Source organism: Pimephales promelas, chromosome 19 (genome assembly GCF_988280905.1).
Source record: "Pimephales promelas chromosome 19, fPimPro1.hap1.1, whole genome shotgun sequence".
NCBI classification, from domain to species: Eukaryota; Metazoa; Chordata; class Actinopteri; order Cypriniformes; family Leuciscidae; genus Pimephales; species Pimephales promelas.
Genome location: NC_142787.1, coordinates 9,505,963 through 9,533,012, shown reverse-complemented (window position 1 = coordinate 9,533,012; position 27,050 = coordinate 9,505,963). Strand labels below are relative to the sequence as shown.

Here is a 27,050-nt window from a genome sequence, read left to right as displayed (position 1 = left end):
GCCTTGTTTCCGTGCCCCATTTTATACTTTGAGCACCTGCCCCTACAGAGGTCTCTGCACGGCCCTGCAATATACAGTGATCAAATAAAGCAGCAGTATACAGAGTACAGACGATTGGTGTATGACATCACAGTACTGATTCGAAAGCATACAGCAGACAGTGATCGACAGCACTGTACAGAGTACAGACGATTGGTGTATGCAGAGGTGTAGTTGTAAAAAAAGAGGTGGGTAATTTCTAGCACAATATTATTCTTAAATGACAGCGACAATTCAGTAAATTAAACCTTCAAAATTATTATCAAAATAAGTAAATACCCTTTAAACAAAAGTTTAGCTTCAAACAAAGATTGTAGATCTTTACTGTTTTCCAGTAGTTACTGCTAAAATGTTTTTGAAGAGATTCGTTCATAACCTCTGGAGGAAAGTCATTAATTAACTTCTGTTTTGTTTAAATTAATAGATATTATTTAATAGACTATTTTTATATATATATTTATAGGCATTTAATAATGGACTAATTTGTTGCATTTAATTGTTTTTTATTGATTTTTGAAAAAATTACACACACACACACACACACACACACTAAGATTGTTTAATATTTTTAAAAGAAGTCTCTTCCGCCCACCAAGCCTTCATTTCTTTGATCCAAGAAAAACTGTAATATTGTGACTATATTATTATTATTATTTTAACAACTATTTTCTATTTGAATATATTTTAAGATGCAATTTAAATAAATAATAAAGTGAAATGCTTTATTGTGTGTGATTTGCATGTTATTTATTTTAAGACATGTAAGCTGAAGATCTAAACTAAGTTAAAATGGTTGGTTCAACTGATTTAATTGTCTTATTTTATATATATCAATGAGCTTAAATTTTAAGTTAACAGAACTAAGATTTGTTTTGATCTCACATGGCCTGCACTGTGTTGGATTTACTTAAAAGATATGTGCACATTTTTTGATACAAAAATGGTGCATATATATTTTAAGTAAATCCAACTCATCATTTTTTAGAGTGTGGACAATATGAAACTAAAACGACATAAGCTTAATTTAAAATGTCTTAGGAACTACTGGATATTTAGAGGTGGATAAACGCAATTGAAAGGTGGATAAACGCACTTTGGAGGTGCAAACGCAATTCCCGAATATTGGGAGGTGGGTAAACGGCATTTACGTGCATTTAGCCTCCACTACATCTCTGGGTGTATGTATGACATCACACTGATTCGAAAGCATACAATATACAGTGATAAAATAAAGCAGCAGTATACAGAGTACAGGCGATTGGTGTATGACATCACAGTACTGATTCGAAAGCATACAACATACAGTGATCAAATAGAAGCAGCACTATACAGAGTACAGACGATTGGTGTATGACATCACAGTACTGATTCGAAAGCATACAGCAGACAGTGATCGACAGCACTGTACAGAGTACAGACGATTGGTGTATGCAGAGGTGTAGTTGTAAAAAAAGAGGTGGGTAAACTATAAATTCTGGTGGACCAAGACGTGGTCACCAGGTAAGGTGGGCCACTGCCTACCGGTGTATGTGTGTCTCCTGATGACATTGCTATATAGGGAGGGCTCGACATTAAGCCTTTTCATACGCTAAGTAAATCTGCCTTTCACTTGTCCGAGTAAAAAAGTTGCTTGTTCGGATTTTTTTTTAAATTTGACTTATTCTTAAAAAATATTCTCATCACTGATATATCAGCTTTGATATTTAAATCACCATATTGTAATTTCTGCACCTTTAAAGGGCACCCCCTCCCCCAATATTATTAAATGTATATGCTTCATATTTCATTTTAAATTCCTACATTTGATCAATAAATTCAATTATCTCTAATAATAAGACACCATAGGGCTGTTACCCTAGGGGTTGATCAAATTAAATCATTTACACTGAAAAATTACAATTGCATGAAATAATGTTATGAAATTGATTTTAATTTACATATAAGAAAGAATGATGCTACTTTTAAACATTTAACACTAAACCGCCAGTAGGTGGTGGCAGGCGACCGTCTTAATGAGTGAAAAAGTTCGTCTTAGGTTTAACAACCTATACTAAATTAACTAAATTAAAGAAACTAAATTAACGACATAAGCTTAATTTAAAATGTCTTAGGAACTAGGATATTTAGAGGTGGATAAACGCAATTGAAAGGTGGATAAACGCACTTTGGAGGTGGGTAAACGCAATTCCCGAATATTGGGAGGTGTGTAAACGGCTTTTGTGCATTTAGCCTCCACTACATCCCTGGGTGTATGACATCACAGTACTGATTCGAAAGCGTATACTTTGATCACACTGTAAAAAATTGCTGTAGATTCTACAGCAAAATTCTACAGAAATTTATTGTTTTATCATTTTACAAGTTATTACTGTAATTCGCAATGCATTATGGGTCAAAATGAGTATTACAGTTGTTTACTGTATATTTCCCTGTCAACTGTAAATTGATTTACAGGTAAGAGGTGTTTTCACTGTAGTTCATACGTTTTACAACAATTTACTGTGACGTGGCATTATGGGATTGCGCGGGCTGAATACATTTGAAATCTGGTGGACTGGAGCAGGGCAGGATCGAGTTGAAGATAAAAGGCACTATTTACTCAATTTTTGGTAAGTTAACTTAAATTTACGTCCATAAATATTTACAATCTAATGTATTACTTAATGAGCGATTCATATTTTGAACAGAATTCACAACATCGGCATGTCATTATATCATGCAATTATTGATCGACTTGTTAACAACTGCGTGTTATCAGGACATTTAGTGTGATGTAAAAGTGTTTGATTCCTATATTTTCCATCGAAACGTTACGTTTATTTAGTAAAGCAATGTGTCTTTAATTTTAAATTTCTTGTTTCAGGCGAGGCAATCGCGACGGCGCGCGCTCAGTGGTGAGGCGATCTGAACTTACAAGCACAAGGTAAAACTATCTTAAATGTTATGGACGAATGCTGCCGTTTGTTACAGTTTTATTTGAATTTGCTCTCAAGAGAGTATTTTAGAGCATTGCAGTTTGCAAGACGACAGATCGGATCCATTTGTCTTGGTGAGAGTTAGCTTTCTTGACGAAAACATTGGAATAGGCTATATTAACATCGTTGGATGCTGCTATTTTCTCATTTATTTTACCAGTTTTGATTTCGTTTGATTTCGATTTTCGTATGAGAGCATGTAAAACCAGTGTTTAATAAAGGCCTGCATCATAACTATTTAACGCAAATCAATTTGCAGCGCACAATAGGTGCGTTCCATTCGACCGTAAGTGGACTGCGAAGTGGACTTCACAGGGTATTTAGCCATCTTAAGTGAGATTCCATTTGAAAGGGAACGAACATTTTCAGTTCGAAGGGCACTGCAAACGGCATAGGGAATAAGGGAACATTGGTACATCACTTCACAGGAAGTCAGTGAAGTCCACTTCAACTGATATACCGTGTTCAGGGAGTAGGGAGCAGTGAACACTGCGTAGGGACCCTGTCGAATGGAACGCACCTAATGATAGTAACAGGCCTATGCCTGTTCGTCATGCTCTCCAGAGAGTATTTTTTTCGAGCATTTGCAGTTTGGAAAACAAGGCATTCTGAAGTGCTGTTGAGACAGAACGTATACGCACGTGCAGTTAGCTTTGCTGATGAAAAACATTAGAATATAATTTTAACATCGTTGCATGATGCTGCTATTTTATCATTTATTTCACTAGTTTGGATTTATTATTGAGAGCAAGTAAACCCAGTGTTTAACAAATCCCTGCGTCATAACTAAATTCAAAATGACTGGCAAAAGATTTGAAAGTTAATTTTATTTTCTGTTCAAAGTTCCCATATTTATCGTTTTCTTAATATAACTTGAACCTAAATCTAAATGAGAAATGTATCACTGTAAATTGTCAATATGATTGCAATATCATTGTAGGTCACATTAATGTTCTAAACTGCTGTTTTACCTGTGGTGTAACGTTACCTGACTTTTCACGTGCATTTAAAAATGTGCAGCTTTTAAGTTTCATTTATAGAGACCATACAGGTTATCAGAAGTCTTGTAAAGGTGCTAGATTTGACCAGACACAACACTGATTTGCAAGATTGGATACCATCATTTCACATGCATGTACAACTCTGAATTACTTAATTAGGCATTTTAAAATGCCATATTGATGAGGGCTGGGAAATCTGTCTGTACTGCATTTACTGCATATACTGCACTTAATTACATTACATTTTTTTTCCTTTTATTATTTTTTTTTTTATTGTAGATGTCAGCAACAGCAGCTGAAGTGGAAAAAAAGTTCTACACTTCCAGACTCTCTGAGACTGATTGTCTTAGGTGATGTACGTTCCAGAATCTTTAAATTACTTAATACATTTTGCCTGTTGTATTTAAGCATACATTTTTATAAACTGTTTTCTTTTTTCTCTTCATTTGTTTTATTTTTAGGTGAAATTCTCACTGCAACCCAGTGGATGCTGAGTATTGAGGGTCAAGTGGTTCTGAATCAACACCCCAATTTCATGGCTGAATTTGCTGCTTTGTTTGCAACTTACTACAACTTTAATCTGGTGTACCAGCACGAGGCATCCTGCACACTTGAATTTGTTCAAAGGTAACAGATTACTGAAATATAAATTTGTATATGTTAAAGGATTAGTTCATCTAAAAATTAATGTTAGTTCACCTGTCATTAATTAACTACTGGCCTTCGTTCATTTTCGGAACACAAATTAAGATATTTTGGATGAAATCTTACAGGGTTTCTGAACCACACATAGGCCACAAAATCATTGCAACTTCCAAGGTCCAGAAAAGCAGTTAAGACAATGTTAAAATATACCATGTGACTACACTGGATCAACCACAAAATCTCTTCTCTTCTGTGTCAATCTCTGACGCTGTAGTAAACAGTGCATCGCTTCCAGGTTCTACGTTAGAACAAAAAGTATTCTCATCACTTTATAACATTGAGGTTGATCCACTGAAGTTACATGGACTACTTTAATGAGGTTTTCACTACCTTTCTGGGCCCCGGACGTTGTAATGACGTTGTGGTCTATGTGTGGTTCAGATACCTCTCTGATTTCATCAAACACATCTTAATGTGTGTTCCTGAAAATGAATGAAGGTCAGTAGTGACAGATTAACGAGTAATTAATTACAGAAATGTCATTTTGTGGTGAACAAATCCTTTTTAGTAGTGCAAATAATGCTTATTGTAAAGTGGTATATTGTGGTCTGCACATGATCCTAAAGCTTCTGCTTGTATTTTTCTGACTGATTTTTGAGCAGATGTTTACCAAGAACATCAATGAAAGTGGAAAGACCTCAGAGAAGAGGAACAACACAGTCAATCCTCATGTGTCTACTCTTCTCATTAGGCTACCCTGTGGACCTTGAGTGGTTAAGCATGTGAGTTGTCAAATGTATATATGAAACAAAAAACTGAGATGTCTATAATTACACAAAATGTAAAAAAGTACTTTGAAACAAAAATAATAGTAATAATAATAGAAAAGCAGAAATTTGAGTTAACAAGAGATGCGAGTTAACAATTTTGCCATTCTGTTTGAGCTTAAAGGGATAGTTCACTTTGAAATGAATTTTTGATATGTTTGATCTTACCTCAAGGGCATCCAAGATGTAGGTGTCTTTGTTTCCACAGTATTTTCAATTTTGACATTTTTCAGTCAAACCGTTGTTGTCCATCAGTCATACACTGGAGGCTAAGGGGGTCCACCAAAAAGCATGCACAGAGAAGTAAAAATTAAACACGATTTAATGACTCGTAAATGTAAGTAAACATTGATGGCCTAAGACCTGAAACGAGCTGTTTTTGTGAGAAAACGAACAGTATTTATATCGTTTTTACCTCGTGTAATCACAGTGACGTCCAAGTGATCTGAATCAGTTGTTCAATGTCACGTCGGAAGTGATCGCTTGCGTGTGACGTCACTCAATATTTACATATTTAGATATACGGGAAACCGCAATGGAAGATGATTTCGGTATATCTAAATATGTTTAGTAAAAGGTAAAACTTCCGAATTCTCCGTATAAACCAAGGGGGTAATCCATCGACCGGAAGTTGAAGCCTCGCGGGAGCTGACATCTTGTAGCAGAACTTCACTTGCGTTAGCATTCCCATTGACTCCCATTCATTTTGGCGTCACTTTGACAGCGAATAACTTTACATCTGAGGCGTTTGAAGACCCCATTTGTCCTTTATTTATTTCTAAAGAAACACGACAATGTATAAATAGCTCCATTACCTTGTGGCTTATGTTATGGCCCCGTAGATGCAGTTTTAGTGAAAGTAGGCTAACGATTGCGGCATACCCACGCAACTCTCTGTCGCACAGTGGAGAGATTACCCTATGTACAGGAGGAGAAGCTCACGCGCAATCGGGGAAACGTGGAGGCAAAAAGACAAAATAATTAATCAGAATACCTAGCAAAAGTGTCTCCTGCTCCACTTCCAGCGCATGCGCAGACCGAAGCACCCGTGCCAGCAGATCATTTTGTCATGGCTATGATTACAAGAGGTAAAAACTATATAAATCCTGTTCGTTTTCTCACACAAACCGCTCGTTTCGTGTCTTAGGCCATCAATGTGTACTTGCATGTACGAGTCATTAAATCATGTTTAATTTGGACTTCTGTGCTGCTCTTTGGTGGACCCCCATAGCCTCCAGTGTATGACTGACAGACAACAACGGTTTGACCAAAAAATGTCAAAATTGAAAATGCTGTGGAAACAAAGACACCTACATCTTGGATCCCCTTGAGGTAAGATAAAACATATCAAAAATTAATTTCAAAGTGAACTATCACCCAAAAATGGAAAATCATTCACCATTTCTTCACCCCCATGTTGTTAAAAACCTGTATGAGTTTCTTTCTTCTGCTGAACTTAGATATTTTGAAGAATGTTGGTAATCAAACAGTTGGTGGTAGCCATTTACTTTCAATTGTCTGGTTACCAAAATTCTTTAAGATATCATCTTTTGTGTTCAACAAAGAAAGAAACTCATACAGATTTGGAACAACTTGAGGGTGAGTAAATGATGACAGAATTTTCATTTTTGGATGAACTATCCCTTTAACTTTTATTGAACCCAGTATCTTGGTGTTAAGCTTTATTTGTAGTTATTTTGTGACTGATTTTGAAAAGATTTTCTGTACTTGAAAAAAGTAAAATTGTTGTTACCAGTCTTATAGTAATTTGCTGATTATTTTAATAAATATTTTTCTACAACAGCTTTGACTTTGTGTTTGTTTTTTTAAATGTTTATTTTAATGCATCTACATCAATATAATGGTAAATAATAGAGTACAGTTTACTGTTAAAATGATTCTTTTCAGCTTTTTAAATGTTAAACTATTACAGCATCTACTTGAATTTTGGGGGTATTTACAGGATTTTATTGGCAACTTTATTGCCAGGTAAATACTGTACTTTAGTGAAATTACAAAATATTGCTGTAAAATAAAATACAGGTTTAATTCAATGTTACTGTAAAAACCCTATAAATTACTGTATACCTATAAATTTCATATACAACAATTAACTGTAAATTGCTTTACAGTATTACACTGTAATCAATTTTACAGCAATTTCCAACATTTTTACAGGATTTTATTGGCAACTTTTTTGCCAGTAAATTCCTGTAAATTCTACAGGAAATTTTTTACTTGACGAAGCACTATACTGCAGTGTACAGACGATTGGTGTATGACATCACAGTACTGATTCGAAAGCGTATACTTTGATCACCTTGACGAAGCACTATACTGCAGTGTACAGACGATTGGTGTATGACATCACAGTACTGATTCGAAAGCATACACTATACTTTGATCACTTTGACGAAGCACTGGGGAGACCGGGGGCAATTGTAACAGAGGGCAATTGTACCACACTCAATTCCTCCAATCAGAAACAAGCTAGAGTGATGACACTTAATCTGTACATGCCCAATAGGATTCTCTCTCTATCTGTGGAAAAGAAGCGTGACATTTTCAACTTTAGCAGAAGTTATTAACGACAAACTGATTTTGAGGTGTGAAAGTTATTTTTTGGATGTACAGTATTTTTCTTCTGCTGTCTAAAGTTTAGATGTCTGTCAATTTAAACTTGTATACATTTTATCCCTAGGTTATTGATTAAAAACGAACATGAACAACACTGTAAGTTAACACTGTGTTACAGTTGCCCCCGAGCCACAAGGTCCATTGTAATAAGCTTGTTTGTGTGTGTTGACATACTTTTCTGTTAAAAAAAAATGAACATATTTCACTAAATTCTATTGTAAAACTTCATTTTAAAAGGGTGTATTAAAATAAATGTTTGTTCCAGTATTAACAAATCATCAATTAACATTTTTTATATAAAATAATGTGTGTTTTATATGTGCTTGACAAAGTGGGAATAAATATAAACTCTTAAAATTAACAGCAGTAACGTGATTACTTTGACGTATGCTTTTATTTGAGATAAAGTGGGTTAATAGGAGTTATTTCTCAGTGTTACAATTGCCCCCACACTGCATTTAATTAAATATTTTAGTCTTGTACTTATAAGTGAAAATATATAAATTGTATTATTAATTAGTGCACATATATATGTTTCTTGTATCAAAAGATGACTAGTCTATCTCAAGTAGTTTGTGAGTTATTAAGGAAAATGTAAAATACCTTACAATTGCCCCCGGTCTCCCTTACAGACGATTGGTTTATGACATCACAGTCCTGATTCGAAAGCATACAGTATCTTGAAGCAGCACTGTCCAGAGTACAGACGATTGGTGTATGACATCACAGTACTGATTCGAAAGCATACAGTATGATCTTGAAGCAGCACTGTACAGAGTACAGACGATTGGTGTATGACATCACAGTACTGATTCGAAAGCATGTATGATCTTGAAGCAGCCGAACAACCAATACTTATAAAAGTAATTGGATCAAACATAAAAAATTAAGTATTCCTAACTTTTCAACGTTTACTTAACATATAACAAAAAAATATAAGTTACTAGGTTCACTTAAATCTATGCATAAATAAAATAATAAAAAAAAACATAATGCATGTCAACTACTACAATAATTGCATAAAAATTAAGTAAATCGATTGTATCATTTTAAGTAACTGTATGAGCCAGGTGATATAGGCTATGCAATTTCCCGTGATGCCTATCCAGACAAAAAATTATGAAACACATGTGCAGACGTTGAGAAGCGGTAAGCTTATTTTTTGTACTTAGGCCTATACACGTGATCATTTATTGCATTTTTGGTCAAAAAATTTACTTTTAACTGAATTTCAGAATTGCTACAAATTTTGCATCAACAATTAGAAACGTTTCTTACGAATGCAAACATTTGTAGTCTACATGTTAACGAATGAAATAAGTGTTTTGCACGCGAGTAGCTATATATTGTGTTTTTTCAAAATATATGACCATGATGTTGGCTCGTATATGCATTAATGGTGTGTTCACACCGAACGCGAATTTAATTGCGATAGCAGAGTACATTCATAGTCAATGCAAAGACGCGAAGACGCATCATTCGCGCCGGGCGTCACGAATTGGGTGACTCGTTTGCCGCGAACGTCTTTCTCAGTAGAACATTTTTAACTTGAGCGGGCTGCGGAAGATTCAAGCGTCTAACTAGACGCGACGTGTTTGACACGTTCGGTGTGACCAATTCGGACTGCGCTCTCTCTCTCCCACGGATAGATTATAGGCCTACTTTATTAGCGAGTTGTTTTTGGATAAAACAAAAATACTTTGCATACTTACAAATTCCCATGTTCTCTATCTCTATTGTCTATAGGCCTACATGGATCGCGGAAAAGGGGGCCTTGGGCGCGGGTTAGCCTACTTTTGGTAACGTTAACATACAAATATTAAATTCGAAAGCACATTGCCTACAGATCCGTGTGCACGATTTATCATTAAATAATGGCAATCTTGATTCTAGCACAATATTATTCTTAAATGACAGCGACAATTCAGTAAATTAAACCTTCAAAATTATTATCAAAATAAGTAAATACCCTTTAAACAAAAGTTTAGCTTCAAATAAAGATTGTAGATCTTTACTGTTTTCCAGTAGTTACTGCTAAAATGTTTTTGAAGAGATTCATTCATAACCTCTGGAGGAAAGTCATTAATTAACTTCTGTTTTGTTTAAATTAATAGATATTATTTAATAGACTATTTTTATATATATATTTATAGGCATTTAATAATGGACTAATTTGTTGCATTTAATTGTTTTTTATTGATTTTTGAAAAAATTACACACACACACACACACACACACTAAGATTGTTTAATATTTTTAAAAGAAGTCTCTTCCGCCCACCAAGCCTTCATTTCTTTGATCCAAGAAAAACTGTAATATTGTGACTATATTATTATTATTATTTTAACAACTATTTTCTATTTGAATATATTTTAAGATGCAATTTAAATAAATAATAAAGTGAAATGCTTTATTGTGTGTGATTTGCATGTTATTTATTTTAAGACATGTAAGCTGAAGATCTAAACTAAGTTAAAATGGTTGGTTCAACTGATTTAATTGTCTTATTTTATATATATCAATGAGCTTAAATTTTAAGTTAACAGAACTAAGATTTGTTTTGATCTCACATGGCCTGCACTGTGTTGGATTTACTTAAAAGATATGTGCACATTTTTTGATACAAAAATGGTGCATATATATTTTAAGTAAATCCAACTCATCATTTTTTAGAGTGTGGACAATATGAAACTAAAACGACATAAGCTTAATTTAAAATGTCTTAGGAACTACTGGATATTTAGAGGTGGATAAACGCAATTGAAAGGTGGATAAACGCACTTTGGAGGTGCAAACGCAATTCCCGAATATTGGGAGGTGGGTAAATGGCATTTACGTGCATTTAGCCTCCACTACATCTCTGGGTGTATGTATGACATCACAGTACTGATATGCAATCATACAATATACAGTGATCAAATAAAGCAGCAGTATACAGAGTACAGACGATTGGTGTATGACATCACAGTACTGATTTGAAAGCATACAACATACAGTGATCAAATAGAAGCAGCACTATACAGAGTACAGACGATTGGTGTATGACATCACAGTACTGATTCGAAAGCATACAGCAGACAGTGATCGACAGCACTGTACAGAGTACAGACGATTGGTGTATGCAGAGGTGTAGTTGTAAAAAAAGAGGTGGGTAAACTATAAATTCTGGTGGACCAAGACGTGGTCACCAGGTAAGGTGGGCCACTGCCTACCGGTGTATGTGTGTCTCCTGATGACATTGCTATATAGGGAGGGCTCGACATTAAGCCTTTTCATACGCTAAGTAAATCTGCCTTTCACTTGTCCGAGTAAAAAAGTTGCTTGTTCGGATTTTTTTTTAAATTTGACTTATTCTTAAAAAATATTCTCATCACTGATATATCAGCTTTGATATTTAAATCACCATATTGTAATTTCTGCACCTTTAAAGGGCACCCCCTCCCCCAATATTATTAAATGTATATGCTTCATATTTCATTTTAAATTCCTAAATTTGATCAATAAATTCAATTATCTCTAATAATAAGACACCATAGGGCTGTTACCCTAGGGGTTGATCAAATTAAATCATTTACACTGAAAAATTACAATTGCATGAAATAATGTTATGAAATTGATTTTAATTTACATATAAGAAAGAATGATGCTACTTTTAAACATTTAACACTAAACCGCCAGTAGGTGGTGGCAGGCGACCGTCTTAATGAGTGAAAAAGTTCGTCTTAGGTTTAACAACCTATACTAAATTAACTAAATTAAAGAAACTAAATTAACGACATAAGCTTAATTTAAAATGTCTTAGGAACTAGGATATTTAGAGGTGGATAAACGCAATTGAAAGGTGGATAAACGCACTTTGGAGGTGGGTAAACGCAATTCCCGAATATTGGGAGGTGTGCAGGGGCGGCTCGCCCATAGAGGGCGCTGGGGCGCCGCCCTCCCTCCGACCTGTCTGTCTGTTTTTTTAATATATATTAAAATTTATCATTTCGAAAAATAATCTGTGTTAATTATATGCTAATAATGGTTTTACTTTGAAAAGTGTTTTGAACTCACCAGAATGATATTTGCATTCACTTTCGTTACTTTTATCATGTTGGTGTAGTAGTATAGCCAATAGGCTGTCTTCTCAGGGCGCCAGTTCGCTCAGCCCCACAGTGCTGGAATTTAAGCCAATGGTTCCCCGGTTGCTATGCAAAAAAGTTTATATTTCGCCAATCAGCGTCGTCAAATTTTATGGTTTAGGGGCGCTGAAAATATCGCCCACAGTATCAGATTAGGGGAGTGCACCGTGCACGCGCATCACGGGACATTTTTTACCTCAGATGAGAGCAGAATGGCAGCGCCAGTGACGTCGAGTGGAAATAATGTAAAGTAAGTCGTGGGAATTGACCTGTCTGTCTCTGTCACTCACTCACTCACACACACATAAACACTGTTTCACACACATTTGATATTAAAATAGTTATAGGAATATTAATACCTGTGTGTTTGCTTTGTTTTTTTATGTTTTTAAGTTCTGAGCTAGATTACTGTGTTTCATACTAGTTAAAATCAACTTTCTTCTCATACTTGGGTGTTACAATCAAGAATGTTGTCCCACCCTCTCTTTCAGAGCCTTTTCTCTCTCTCTTTCTCTAGTATCAACACATTGTTATCCATTATCCAATTGTCAATTTGTCAAAAATATGTAGTCTACAGCTGGGGATTGATTAAACTAGATTGTTGTATTACCTATTATTTTTTGTATTAACTATATTATAATTTATCAATATTATGCGTTTTCACTTTTTCTGTCAGCACACAGAGCATAATAAACATGCAACTTGTTCATTATCATTAACTGTCAAACTGTTATTATTATTATTCTATTATTTGACCATTGGTATTGACTGGTTTAAGTTATTTTATTGGTAGGCTATAGGTAAGGGCAAAACAGTATTTTTTTCTTCATTTATATTGTTGAAAACTAGTGAATGGTAATTGATGGTATAATGAACACAGTTAAGTTAAGATTATGTTAATATAACTAAATCTAAATTATTTTAAGACTTATTGACCCATGTAAGTTTGCTAAGGCCCCCTAGTGGGCCTTAGGCCTAAAATGCACCAGAATGCAGGAAATCACATCTACTAAATTCAAAATTTTCTGGGGGGGGACCCCCAGACCCCCCTCTTATTCAGCCCCCCCTCCAATATTTTTCACCAGCCGCCACTGGAGGTGTGTAAACGGCTTTTGTGCATTTAGCCTCCACTACATCCCTGGGTGTATGACATCACAGTACTGATTCGAAAGCGTATACTTTGATCACCTTGACGAAGCACTATACTGCAGTGTACAGACGATTGGTGTATGACATCACAGTACTGATTCGAAAGCATACACTATACTTTGATCACTTTGACGAAGCACTGGGGAGACCGGGGGCAATTGTAACAGAGGGCAATTGTACCACACTCAATTCCTCCAATCAGAAACAAGCTAGAGTGATGACACTTAATCTGTACATGCCCAATAGGATTCTCTCTCTATCTGTGGAAAAGAAGCGTGACATTTTCAACTTTAGCAGAAGTTATTAACGACAAACTGATTTTGAGGTGTGAAAGTTATTTTTTGGATGTACAGTATTTTTCTTCTGCTGTCTAAAGTTTAGATGTTTGTCAATTTAAACTTGTATACATTTTATCCCTAGGTTATTGATTAAAAACGAACATGAACAACACTGTAACACTGTGTTACAGTTGCCCCCGAGCCACAAGGTCCATTGTAATAAGCTTGTTTGTGTGTGTTGACATACTTTTCTGTTAAAAAAAAATGAAGATATTTCACTAAATTCTATTGTAAAACTTCATTTTAAAAGGGTGTATTAAAATAAATGTTTGTTCCAGTATTAACAAATCATCAATTAACATTTTTTATGTAAAATAATGTGTGTTTTATATGTGCTTGACAAAGTGGGAATAAATATAAACTCTTAAAATTAACAGCAGTAACGTGATTACTTTGACGTATGCTTTTATTTGAGATAAAGTGGGTTAATAGGAGTTATTTCTCAGTGTTACAATTGCCCCCACACTGCATTTAATTAAATATTTTAGTCTTGTACTTATAAGTGAAAATATATAAATTGTATTATTAATTAGTGCACATATATATGTTTCTTGTATCAAAAGATGACTAGTCTATCTCAAGTAGTTTGTGAGTTATTAAGGAAAATGTAAAATACCTTACAATTGCCCCCGGTCTCCCTTACAGACGATTGGTTTATGACATCACAGTCCTGATTCGAAAGCATACAGTATCTTGAAGCAGCACTGTCCAGAGTACAGACGATTGGTGTATGACATCACAGTACTGATTCGAAAGCATGTATGATCTTGAAGCAGCCGAACAACCAATACTTATAAAAGTAATTGGATCAAACATAAAAAATTAAGTATTCCTAACTTTTCAACGTTTACTTAACATATAACAAAAAAATAAGTTACTAGGTTCACTTAAATGTATGCATAAATAAAATAATACAAAAAAAAAAACATAATGCATGTCAACTACTACAATAATTGCATAAAAATTAAGTAAATCGATTGTATCATTTTAAGTAACTGTATGAGCCAGGTGATATAGGCTATGCAATTTCCCGTGATGCCTATCCAGACAAAAAATTATGAAACACATGTGAAGACGTTGAGAAGCGGTAAGCTTATTTTTTGTACTTAGGCCTATACACATGATCATTTATTGCATTTTTGGTCAAAAAATTTACTTTTAACTGAATTTCAGAATTGCTACAAATTTTGCATCAACAATTAGAAACGTTTCTTACGAATGCAAACATTTGTAGTCTACATGTTAACGAATGAAATAAGTGTTTTGCACGCGAGTAGCTATATATTGTGTTTTTTCAAAATATATGACCATGATGTTGGCTCGTATATGCATTAATGGTGTGTTCACACCGAACGCGAATTTAATTGCGATAGCAGAGTACATTCATAGTCAATGCAAAGACGCGAAGACGCATCATTCGCGCCGGGCGTCACGAATTGGGTGACTCGTTTGCCGCGAACGTCTTTCTCAGTAGAACATTTTTAACTTGAGCGGGCTGCGGAAGATTCAAGCGTCTAACTAGACGCGACGTGTTTGACACGTTCGGTGTGACCAATTCGGACTGCGCTCTCTCTCCCACGGATAGATTATAGGCCTACTTTATTAGCGAGTTGTTTTTGGATAAAACAAATGTACTTTGCATACTTACAAATTCCCATGTTCTCTATCTCTATTGTCTATAGGCCTACATGGATCGCGGAAAAGGGGGCCTTGGGCGCGGGTTAGCCTACTTTTGGTAACGTTAACATACAAATATTAAATTCGAAAGCACATTGCCTACAGATCCGTGTGCACGATTTATCATTAAATAATGGCAATCTTGATTCTAGCACAATATTATTCTTAAATGACAGCGACAATTCAGTAAATTAAACCTTCAAAATTATTATCAAAATAAGTAAATACCCTTTAAACAAAAGTTTAGCTTCAAACAAAGATTGTAGATCTTTACTGTTTTCCAGTAGTTACTGCTAAAATGTTTTTGAAGAGATTCGTTCATAACCTCTGGAGGAAAGTCATTAATTAACTTCTGTTTTGTTTAAATTAATAGATATTATTTAATAGACTATTTATATATATATATATATATTTATAGGCATTTAATAATGGACTAATTTGTTGCATTTAATTGTTTTTTATTGATTTTTGAAAAAATTACACACACACACACTAAGATTGTTTAATATTTTTAAAAGAAGTCTCTTCCGCCCACCAAGCCTTCATTTCTTTGATCCAAGAAAAACTGTAATATTGTGACTATATTATTATTATTATTTTAACAACTATTTTCTATTTGAATATATTTTAAGATGCAATTTAAATAAATAATAAAGTGAAATGCTTTATTGTGTGTGATTTGCATGTTATTTATTTTAAGACATGTAAGCTGAAGATCTAAACTAAGTTAAAATGGTTGGTTCAACTGATTTAATTGTCTTATTTTATATATATCAATGAGCTTAAATTTTAAGTTAACAGAACTAAGATTTGTTTTGATCTCACATGGCCTGCACTGTGTTGGATTTACTTAAAAGATATGTGCACATTTTTTGATACAAAAATGGTGCATATATATTTTAAGTAAATCCAACTCATCATTTTTTAGAGTGTGGACAATATGAAACTAAAACGACATAAGCTTAATTTAAAATGTCTTAGGAACTACTGGATATTTAGAGGTGGATAAACGCAATTGAAAGGTGGATAAACGCACTTTGGAGGTGCAAACGCAATTCCCGAATATTGGGAGGTGGGTAAATGGCATTTACGTGCATTTAGCCTCCACTACATCTCTGGGTGTATGTATGACATCACAGTACTGATTCGCAATCATACAATACAGTGATCAAATAAAGCAGCAGTATACAGAGTACAGACGATTGGTGTATGACATCACAGTACTGATTTGAAAGCATACAACATACAGTGATCAAATAGAAGCAGCACTATACAGAGTACAGACGATTGGTGTATGACATCACAGTACTGATTCGAAAGCATACAGCAGACAGTGATCGACAGCACTGTACAGAGTACAGACGATTGGTGTATGCAGAGGTGTAGTTGTAAAAAAAGAGGTGGGTAAACTATAAATTCTGGTGGACCAAGACGTGGTCACCAGGTAAGGTGGGCCACTGCCTACCGGTGTATGTGTGTCTCCTGATGACATTGCTATATAGGGAGGGCTCGACATTAAGCCTTTTCATACGCTAAGTAAATCTGCCTTTCACTTGTCCGAGTAAAAAAGTTGCTTGTTCGGATTTTTTTTTAAAATTTGACTTATTCTTAAAAAATATTCTCATCACTGATATATCAGCTTTGATATTTAAATCACCATATTGTAATTTCTGCACCTTTAAAGGGCACCCCCTCCCCCAATATTATTAAATGTATATGCTTCATATTTCATTTTAAATTCCTAAATTTGATCAATAAATTCAATTATCTCTAATAATAAGACACCATAGGGCTGTTACCCTAGGGGTTGATCAAATTAAATCATTTACACTGAAAAATTACAATTGCATGAAATAATGTTATGAAATTGATTTTAATTTACATATAAGAAAGAATGATGCTACTTTTAAACATTTAACACTAAACCGCCAGTAGGTGGTGGCAGGCGACCGTCTTAATGAGTGAAAAAGTTCGTCTTAGGTTTAACAACCTATACTAAATTAACTAAATTAAAGAAACTAAATTAACGACATAAGCTTAATTTAAAATGTCTTAGGAACTAGGATATTTAGAGGTGGATAAACGCAATTGAAAGGTGGATAAACGCACTTTGGAGGTGGGTAAACGCAATTCCCGAATATTGGGAGGTGCGTAAACGGCTTTTGTGCATTTAGCCTCCACTACATCCCTGGGTGTATGACATCACAGTACTGATTCGAAAGCGTATACTTTGATCACCTTGACGAAGCACTATACTGCAGTGTACAGACGATTGGTGTATGACATCACAGTGATTCGAAAGCATACACTATACTTTGATCACTTTGACGAAGCACTGGGGAGACCGGGGGCAATTGTAACAGGGGGCAATTGTACCACACTCAATTCCTCCAATCAGAAACAAGCTAGAGTGATGACACTTAATCTGTACATGCCCAATAGGATTCTCTCTCTATCTGTGGAAAAGAAGCGTGACATTTTCAACTTTAGCAGAAGTTATTAACGACAAACTGATTTTGAGGTGTGAAAGTTATTTTTTGGATGTACACACTGTAAATGATTTCTGTTGTTTTCACAGGATTATACTGTTTTTCTCAACAGTTTCTTACTGTATAATCTATGTACAGTAAGTTACAGTAGATTTAGTTGTTTTCACAGTATTAAATTGTTTTTTCAACAGTTATGTACTGTGCACACAGTTGACAGTATGTTACTGTAGAATTGCAATGCATTCTGGGAAATTATCAGTTACTGTTAATCTAAATACAGCAGTGCAATTGACCGCGAAAAACACCACACACGGTTCCACGGGTAAAATTGCTAGCCTACTAATGTTATTCTTACATTTAAAATAAAAATGTAGCACTGGTTGACCATTAACAGTCATAATTTATGACATAATTTATGTCAGTGGGGTGTGGATGAGAGCATATTTGACTTTGGAAGAGTTTCTCTGTCGTGTCAGTGGTGCTGCTGTCTTTTCTGCCGACCTGCAACTTCTTCATCTGGTAAGTAATAATTCTTATAATGTGTATGCAAACGGATTCTAGCTAATAATAACTTTAAAGTTATTTAGAATAGCTGACCACGATTTCTATATTCAATTTAATATATTCGACATTTTAATATAATATGTATATGATAGGCTACTCTTCAATGTAGCCATTTGGGATGTTACTGTAAATTCAAATACATTAGTACGAAATGACCGCGAAAAATAACCACAACAAGCTGCCATTTTATGAAGAACTCTTCAGTTCCCTTCCCTCTGTAAGAACACACAGGCCGTGCATCTCGTCGCTGTCGGTCGGCAACGTTTTCGCCATACATCTGGTTAGTAATTCATATTTTTATGCAAACCATATGAGTTAACAGATTACCGTTAGAAAGAAGTGGCCGCGGAATGTTCGATAACGTCTGTATAAGTCAGACGCGGATTTCTTTTATGTTGATAGCCTTACTTGATTAAATGTGATTTTATTAACATATATTTCATATGTAACCTCTTATACGGTCAAAATGGTCTAATCATTTTGTTATTTACCACGTTAAGTCGGTGGAAGCGCCTGCACGTTCATTATTTTATGACTTACAGGGGTTAGGAATTGATAATCGATAAATGTATCCTGAAATCGGACATCCAAGGTTAGGATTCGGATTTATTGTTATAAAATTAAAGTGCCGATTCCTCTTATTGATTTTTTCACGCTTATTTTCGTGTAAATCCTGACCTGGCGTTCTGCCATTATAACGTTACCTCAGTGACAACGCATTCTCACCCCAAGGCGTCACCTTTGACCATGCTTCAATATTTGACGTTTTAGGCGCCCTTTAGCGTCACTTACATGACGCGATCCTACGGCGTCATCTAACTGACGCTAAAGGAAAGCGTCTGTTAGAGGACGCGGTTAGGTTTAGGTGTGGGGTGGGGGTAGGGTACACGCGATCCTAGGGCGTCATCTAACTGACGCTAAAGGGCGCCTAAAGCGTCAGATATTGAAGCATGTCCAAATGCTTCCCAAGGCGTCAGTTAGGTGACGCCTTGGGAGTGAGAATGGGCTGTCAGTGATAAAGTTGGACCACGGAAAGCGCCCAAGGTGTATGTGTGACATTTACAGTATTTGTTGTGGTCTTTGTTAATCTTTGGTTATCATTAACGACACATACACGAGGGAGTTAGCCTGGTGTTGAACACTTTACTAGCGAACTTAGAATCAACAACAACAAAAAAACCCCGGGTCATACCAACTACACAAACTGCCTGGGGGTGTTCCGGTAGGAACCATTCACTGCATATACTACAGTATTGTCGGCTATAATATCATTTTTTTTTTTTTACTATGTGTAAACTGACATGTACTCATTTGAAGGGAACGATGCCTTGTCAATCTTTTTTTAAGTCATGTAACTTAGTATCACACAAGCAAGATTTAGCCTACGTTTTCACGTGATCGTAAATGAATTGATTTTAAACAACAGTCCAAACAAGATTTTAGTATTAAGTGAATTACACTTTAGACATCATTTTGTCTGTTTTGCTGTTTAGCCAAAACAACAACAAAAACGTACTATATTTTAACTGTCTTGTCTGTTCTCCTTTTTCACAGGTGTGAGCTGTGCATGTTAAGAAGACCCCTATCCATCTTGACGACCGATGAATTGTAAATCTAATCTAATTTAATTATTCTATTTATCTAACTACTACTACTATACCTTGGTCCAGTACTGACCCACTGAGAACATTTTAAACGGATTTTTATCCATCTGTGAATTTTGTCTATCTGCAAGTTGTTTAGAATTGTTGTGTGAAAATAAACGTTACAGTACAGTTTAAGGTTTAATTGCATAAAAGCTTGGATAGAAAACTTCCTATTGCAAAAGTTAGAACATAAGTCTGCATATAAATAATTATTGATATCCGTAATGCAAGTTTTTCATGGCACATGTGCATGATGAGGTTGTTTTGTGTTTATTTAATTTTTTTTTTTAAAGGACACTGGATAACTTGTCATTTTGTTATACTCATCTGGATTGGTGGTTTACTCGTCAAAGCTTTTATAGTTTATAAGTTTATATGTGTCTCCCAGCCCTGCAAATCTGGTCCCTTAGATAGAAAGCAGCCAAAAACCCTTTAAAATCAGCAACTGACCAGTTAGACAGTCTATCTCAAACCAATAGACAATCTTAGACTAGTTTAAGCTGTTTTACCCCAGCAGGGAGTGGGTGGATGAGTTGTTACGAACTATCTTTCTAATAGATTGATCAGATAGCACCCCTTTAATCTTTTCTATTTTACCTGTTCATGATAATTCTTGCATGTATTTATGCATAATTGTTCATGATTGTCATGCATGATTTTTATTGTATTATATTACATTTTTATTATTAATGTATTTAATTGTATTAATGTATTTAAATGTATATTATGTAAATGTACTAATGTGTTTGAAAATACACAATAAACCTTGTGCAGTTAAAGCTTCAATTGTTCTTTTTTCTATTTCCCATTAACAGTTAAAATAATATTTCTACTGATTTTCTACAGGTTACACAGTAGCACTATAAAATAAATACAATAACATTTCATACTATACAGTATTATTAAAAATTAACAGTGTAATTCTGTACTTTAATATGGTAAGAAATTACAGTAAAATAATGTTATTTAATTTGCAGTATGCTTAACAGTACTGTAGTTAGTGTTACGGTAATTTTACTGTTAAATGAAATACAGCAAGTACTGGATAATTGTTGCCAGTAAGTTACTGTTAATTTGACAAGAAATTTTTTACAGTGCAGTATTTTTCTTCTGCTGTCTAAAGTTTAGATGTCTGTCAATTTAAACTTGTATACATTTTATCCCTAGGTTATTGATTAAAAACGAACATGAACAACACTGTAACACTGTGTTACAGTTGCCCCCGAGCCACAAGGTCCATTGTAATAAGCTTGTTTGTGTGTGTTGACATACTTTTCTGTTAAAAAAAAATTAACATATTTCACTAAATTCTATTGTAAAACTTCATTTTAAAAGGGTGTATTAAAATAAATGTTTGTTCCAGTATTAACAAATCATCAATTAACATTTTTTATATAAAATAATGTGTGTTTTATATGTGCTTGACAAAGTGGGAATAAATATAAACTCTTAAAATTAACAGCAGTAACGTGATTACTTTGACGTGTGCTTTTATTTGAGATAAAGTGGGTTAATAGGAGTTATTTCTCAGTGTTACAATTGCCCCCACACTGCATTTAATTAAATATTTTAGTCTTGTACTTATAAGTGAAAATATATAAATTGTATTATTAATTAGTGCACATATATATGTTTCTTGTATCAAAAGATGACTAGTCTATCTCAAGTAGTTTGTGAGTTATTAAGGAAAATGTAAAATACCTTACAATTGCCCCCGGTCTCCCTTACAGACGATTGGTTTATGACATCACAGTCCTGATTCGAAAGCATACAGTATCTTGAAGCAGCACTGTACAGAGTACATACGATTGGTGTATGACATCACAGTCCTGATTCGAAAGCATACAGTATCTTGAAGCAGCACTGTCCAGAGTACAGACGATTGGTGTATGACATCACAGTACTGATTCGAAAGCATGTATGATCTTGAAGCAGCCGAACAACCAATACTTATAAAAGTAATTGGATCAAACATAAAAAATTAAGTATTCCTAACTTTTCAACGTTTACTTAACATATAACAAAAAAATAAGTTACTAGGTTCACTTAAATGTATGCATAAATAAAATAATAAAAAAAAAAACATAATGCATGTCAACTACTACAATAATTGCATAAAAATTAAGTAAATCGATTGTATCATTTTAAGTAACTGTATGAGCCAGGTGATATAGGCTATGCAATTTCCCGTGATGCCTATCCAGACAAAAAATTATGAAACACATGTGAAGACGTTGAGAAGCGGTAAGCTTATTTTTTGTACTTAGGCCTATATACATGATCATTTATTGCATTTTTGGTCAAAAAATTTACTTTTAACTGAATTTCAGAATTGCTACAAATTTTGCATCAACAATTAGAAACGTTTCTTACGAATGCAAACATTTGTAGTCTACATGTTAACGAATGAAATAAGTGTTTTGCACGCGAGTAGCTATATATTGTGTTTTTTCAAAATATATGACCATGATGTTGGCTCGTATATGCATTAATGGTGTGTTCACACCGAACGCGAATTTAATTGCGATAGCAGAGTACATTCATAGTCAATGCAAAGACGCGAAGACGCATCATTCGCGCCGGGCGTCACGAATTGGGTGACTCGTTTGCCGCGAACGTCTTTCTCAGTAGAACATTTTTAACTTGAGCGGGCTGCGGAAGATTCAAGCGTCTAACTAGACGCGACGTGTTTGACACGTTCGGTGTGACCAATTCGGACTGCGCTCTCTCTCCCACGGATAGATTATAGGCCTACTTTATTAGCGAGTTGTTTTTGGATAAAACAAATGTACTTTGCATACTTACAAATTCCCATGTTCTCTATCTCTATTGTCTATAGGCCTACATGGATCGCGGAAAAGGGGGCCTTGGGCGCGGGTTAGCCTACTTTTGGTAACGTTAACATACAAATATTAAATTCGAAAGCACATTGCCTACAGATCCGTGTGCACGATTTATCATTAAATAATGGCAATCTTGATTCTAGCACAATATTATTCTTAAATGACAGCGACAATTCAGTAAATTAAACCTTCAAAATTATTATCAAAATAAGTAAATACCCTTTAAACAAAAGTTTAGCTTCAAACAAAGATTGTAGATCTTTACTGTTTTCCAGTAGTTACTGCTAAAATGTTTTTGAAGAGATTCGTTCATAACCTCTGGAGGAAAGTCATTAATTAACTTCTGTTTTGTTTAAATTAATAGATATTATTTAATAGACTATTTTTATATATATATATTTATAGGCATTTAATAATGGACTAATTTGTTGCATTTAATTGTTTTTTATTGATTTTTGAAAAAATTACACACACACACACACACACTAAGATTGTTTAATATTTTTAAAAGAAGTCTCTTCCGCCCACCAAGCCTTCATTTCTTTGATCCAAGAAAAACTGTAATATTGTGACTATATTATTATTATTATTTTAACAACTATTTTCTATTTGAATATATTTTAAGATGCAATTTAAATAAATAATAAAGTGAAATGCTTTATTGTGTGTGATTTGCATGTTATTTATTTTAAGACATGTAAGCTGAAGATCTAAACTAAGTTAAAATGGTTGGTTCAACTGATTTAATTGTCTTATTTTATATATATCAATGAGCTTAAATTTTAAGTTAACAGAACTAAGATTTGTTTTGATCTCACATGGCCTGCACTGTGTTGGATTTACTTAAAAGATATGTGCACATTTTTTGATACAAAAATGGTGCATATATATTTTAAGTAAATCCAACTCATCATTTTTTAGAGTGTGGACAATATGAAACTAAAACGACATAAGCTTAATTTAAAATGTCTTAGGAACTACTGGATATTTAGAGGTGGATAACCGCAATTGAAAGGTGGATAAACGCACTTTGGAGGTGCAAACGCAATTCCCGAATATTGGGAGGTGGGTAAATGGCATTTACGTGCATTTAGCCTCCACTACATCTCTGGGTGTATGTATGACATCACAGTACTGATTCGCAATCATACAATATACAGTGATCAAATAAAGCAGCAGTATACAGAGTACAGACGATTGGTGTATGACATCACAGTACTGATTTGAAAGCATACAACATACAGTGATCAAATAGAAGCAGCACTATACAGAGTACAGACGATTGGTGTATGACATCACAGTACTGATTCGAAAGCATACAGCAGACAGTGATCGACAGCACTGTACAGAGTACAGACGATTGGTGTATGCAGAGGTGTAGTTGTAAAAAAAGAGGTGGGTAAACTATAAATTCTGGTGGACCAAGACGTGGTCACCAGGTAAGGTGGGCCACTGCCTACCGGTGTATGTGTGTCTCCTGATGACATTGCTATATAGGGAGGGCTCGACATTAAGCCTTTTCATACGCTAAGTAAATCTGCCTTTCACTTGTCCGAGTAAAAAAGTTGCTTGTTCGGATTTTTTTTTAAAATTTGACTTATTCTTAAAAAATATTCTCATCACTGATATATCAGCTTTGATATTTAAATCACCATATTGTAATTTCTGCACCTTTAAAGGGCACCCCCTCCCCCAATATTATTAAATGTATATGCTTCATATTTCATTTTAAATTCCTAAATTTGATCAATAAATTCAATTATCTCTAATAATAAGACACCATAGGGCTGTTACCCTAGGGGTTGATCAAATTAAATCATTTACACTGAAAAATTACAATTGCATGAAATAATGTTATGAAATTATTTTTAATTTACATATAAGAAAGAATGATGTTACTTTTAAACATTTAACACTAAACCGCCAGTAGGTGGTGGCAGGCGACCGTCTTAATGAGTGAAAAAGTTCGTCTTAGGTTTAACAACCTATACTAAATTAACTAAATTAAAGAAACTAAATTAACGACATAAGCTTAATTTAAAATGTCTTAGGAACTAGGATATTTAGAGGTGGATAAACGCAATTGAAAGGTGGATAAACGCACTTTGGAGGTGGGTAAACGCAATTCCCGAATATTGGGAGGTGCGTAAACGGCTTTTGTGCATTTAGCCTCCACTACATCCCTGGGTGTATGACATCACAGTACTGATTCGAAAGCGTATACTTTGATCACCTTGACGAAGCACTATACTCAACGCATTCTCACCCCAAGGCGTCACCTTTGACCATGCTTCAATATTTGACGTTTTAGGCGGCCTTTAGCGTCACTTACATGACGCGATCCTACGGCGTCATCTAACTGACGCTAAAGGAAAGCGTCAGTTAGAGGACGCGGTTAGGTTTAGGTGTGGGGTGGGGGTAGGGTACACGCGATCCTAGGGCGTCATCAAACTGACGCTAAAGGGCGCCTAAAGCGTCAGATATTGAAGCATGTCCAAATGCTTCCCAAGGCGTCAGTTAGGTGACGCCTTGGGAGTGAGAATGGGCTGCTATACTGCAGTGTACAGACGATTGGTGTATGACATCACAGTGATTCGAAAGCATACACTATACTTTGATCACTTTGACGAAGCACTGGGGAGACCGGGGGCAATTGTAACAGGGGGCAATTGTACCACACTCAATTCCTCCAATCAGAAACAAGCTAGAGTGATGACACTTAATCTGTACATGCCCAATAGGATTCTCTCTCTATCTGTGGAAAAGAAGCGTGACATTTTCAACTTTAGCAGAAGTTATTAACGACAAACTGATTTTGAGGTGTGAAAGTTATTTTTTGGATGTACAGTATTTTTCTTCTGCTGTCTAAAGTTTAGATGTTTGTCAATTTAAACTTGTATACATTTTATCCCTAGGTTATTGATTAAAAACGAACATGAACAACACTGTAACACTATGTTACAGTTGCCCCCGAGCCACAAGGTCCATTGTAATAAGCTTGTTTGTGTGTTGACATACTTTTCTGTTAAAAAAAAAATGAACATATTTCACTAAATTCTATTGTAAAACTTCATTTTAAAAGGGTGTATTAAAATAAATGTTTGTTCCAGTATTAACAAATCATCAATTAACATTTTTTATGTAAAATAATGTGTGTTTTATATGTGCTTGACAAAGTGGGAATAAATATAAACTCTTAAAATTAACAGCAGTAACGTGATTACTTTGACGTATGCTTTTATTTGAGATAAAGTGGGTTAATAGGAGTTATTTCTCAGTGTTACAATTGCCCCCACACTGCATTTAATTAAATATTTTAGTCTTGTACTTATAAGTGAAAATATATAAATTGTATTATTAATTAGTGCACATATATATGTTTCTTGTATCAAAAGATGACTAGTCTATCTCAAGTAGTTTGTGAGTTATTAAGGAAAATGTAAAATACCTTACAATTGCCCCCGGTCTCCCTTACAGACGATTGGTTTATGACATCACAGTCCTGATTCGAAAGCATACAGTATCTTGAAGCAGCACTGTCCAGAGTACAGACGATTGGTGTATGACATCACAGTACTGATTCGAAAGCATACAGTATGATCTTGAAGCAGCACTGTACAGAGTACAGACGATTGGTGTATGACATCACAGTACTGATTCGAAAGCATGTATGATCTTGAAGCAGCCGAACAACCAATACTTATAAAAGTAATTGGATCAAACATAAAAAATTAAGTATTCCTAACTTTTCAACGTTTACTTAACATATAACAAAAAAATATAAGTTACTAGGTTCACTTAAATGTATGCATAAATAAAATAATAATAAAAAAAAACATAATGCATGTCAACTACTACAATAATTCAGCCCATTCTCACTCCCAAGGCGTCACCTAACTGACGCCTTGGGAAGCATTTGGACATGCTTCAATATCTGACGCTTTAGGCGCCCTTTAGCGTCAGTTAGATGACGCCATAGGATCGCGTGTACCCTACCCCCACCCCACACCTAAACCTAACCGCGTCCTCTAACTGACGCTTTCCTTTAGCGTCAGTTAGATGACGCCGTAGGATCGCGTCATGTAAGTGACGCTAA

At 34.8% G+C, this 27,050-nt stretch overlaps 1 protein-coding gene and 1 long non-coding RNA gene across 2 annotated transcripts; both read left to right on the top strand.

Annotated features, from left to right (window-relative positions):
- Positions 1-2,344: 2,344 nt before the first annotated feature.
- On the top strand, positions 2,345-5,455 carry LOC148970737 (uncharacterized). Its single transcript, XM_089123832.1, has 5 exons — positions 2,345-2,648; positions 2,903-2,962; positions 4,295-4,365; positions 4,477-4,642; positions 5,323-5,455. The coding sequence occupies exons 1-5, from the start codon at positions 2,554-2,556 to the stop codon at positions 5,444-5,446; spliced, it is 516 nt and encodes a 171-aa protein (XP_088979958.1). The 5' UTR covers positions 2,345-2,553; the 3' UTR covers positions 5,447-5,455.
- Positions 5,456-17,968: 12,513 nt separating this feature from the next.
- Positions 17,969-20,897, top strand: LOC148970736 (uncharacterized). Its single transcript, XR_016147757.1, has 2 exons — positions 17,969-18,745; positions 20,020-20,897. It is a non-coding gene; the product is annotated as an uncharacterized LOC148970736 (long non-coding RNA).
- The last annotated feature ends 6,153 nt before the right edge of the window (positions 20,898-27,050 follow it).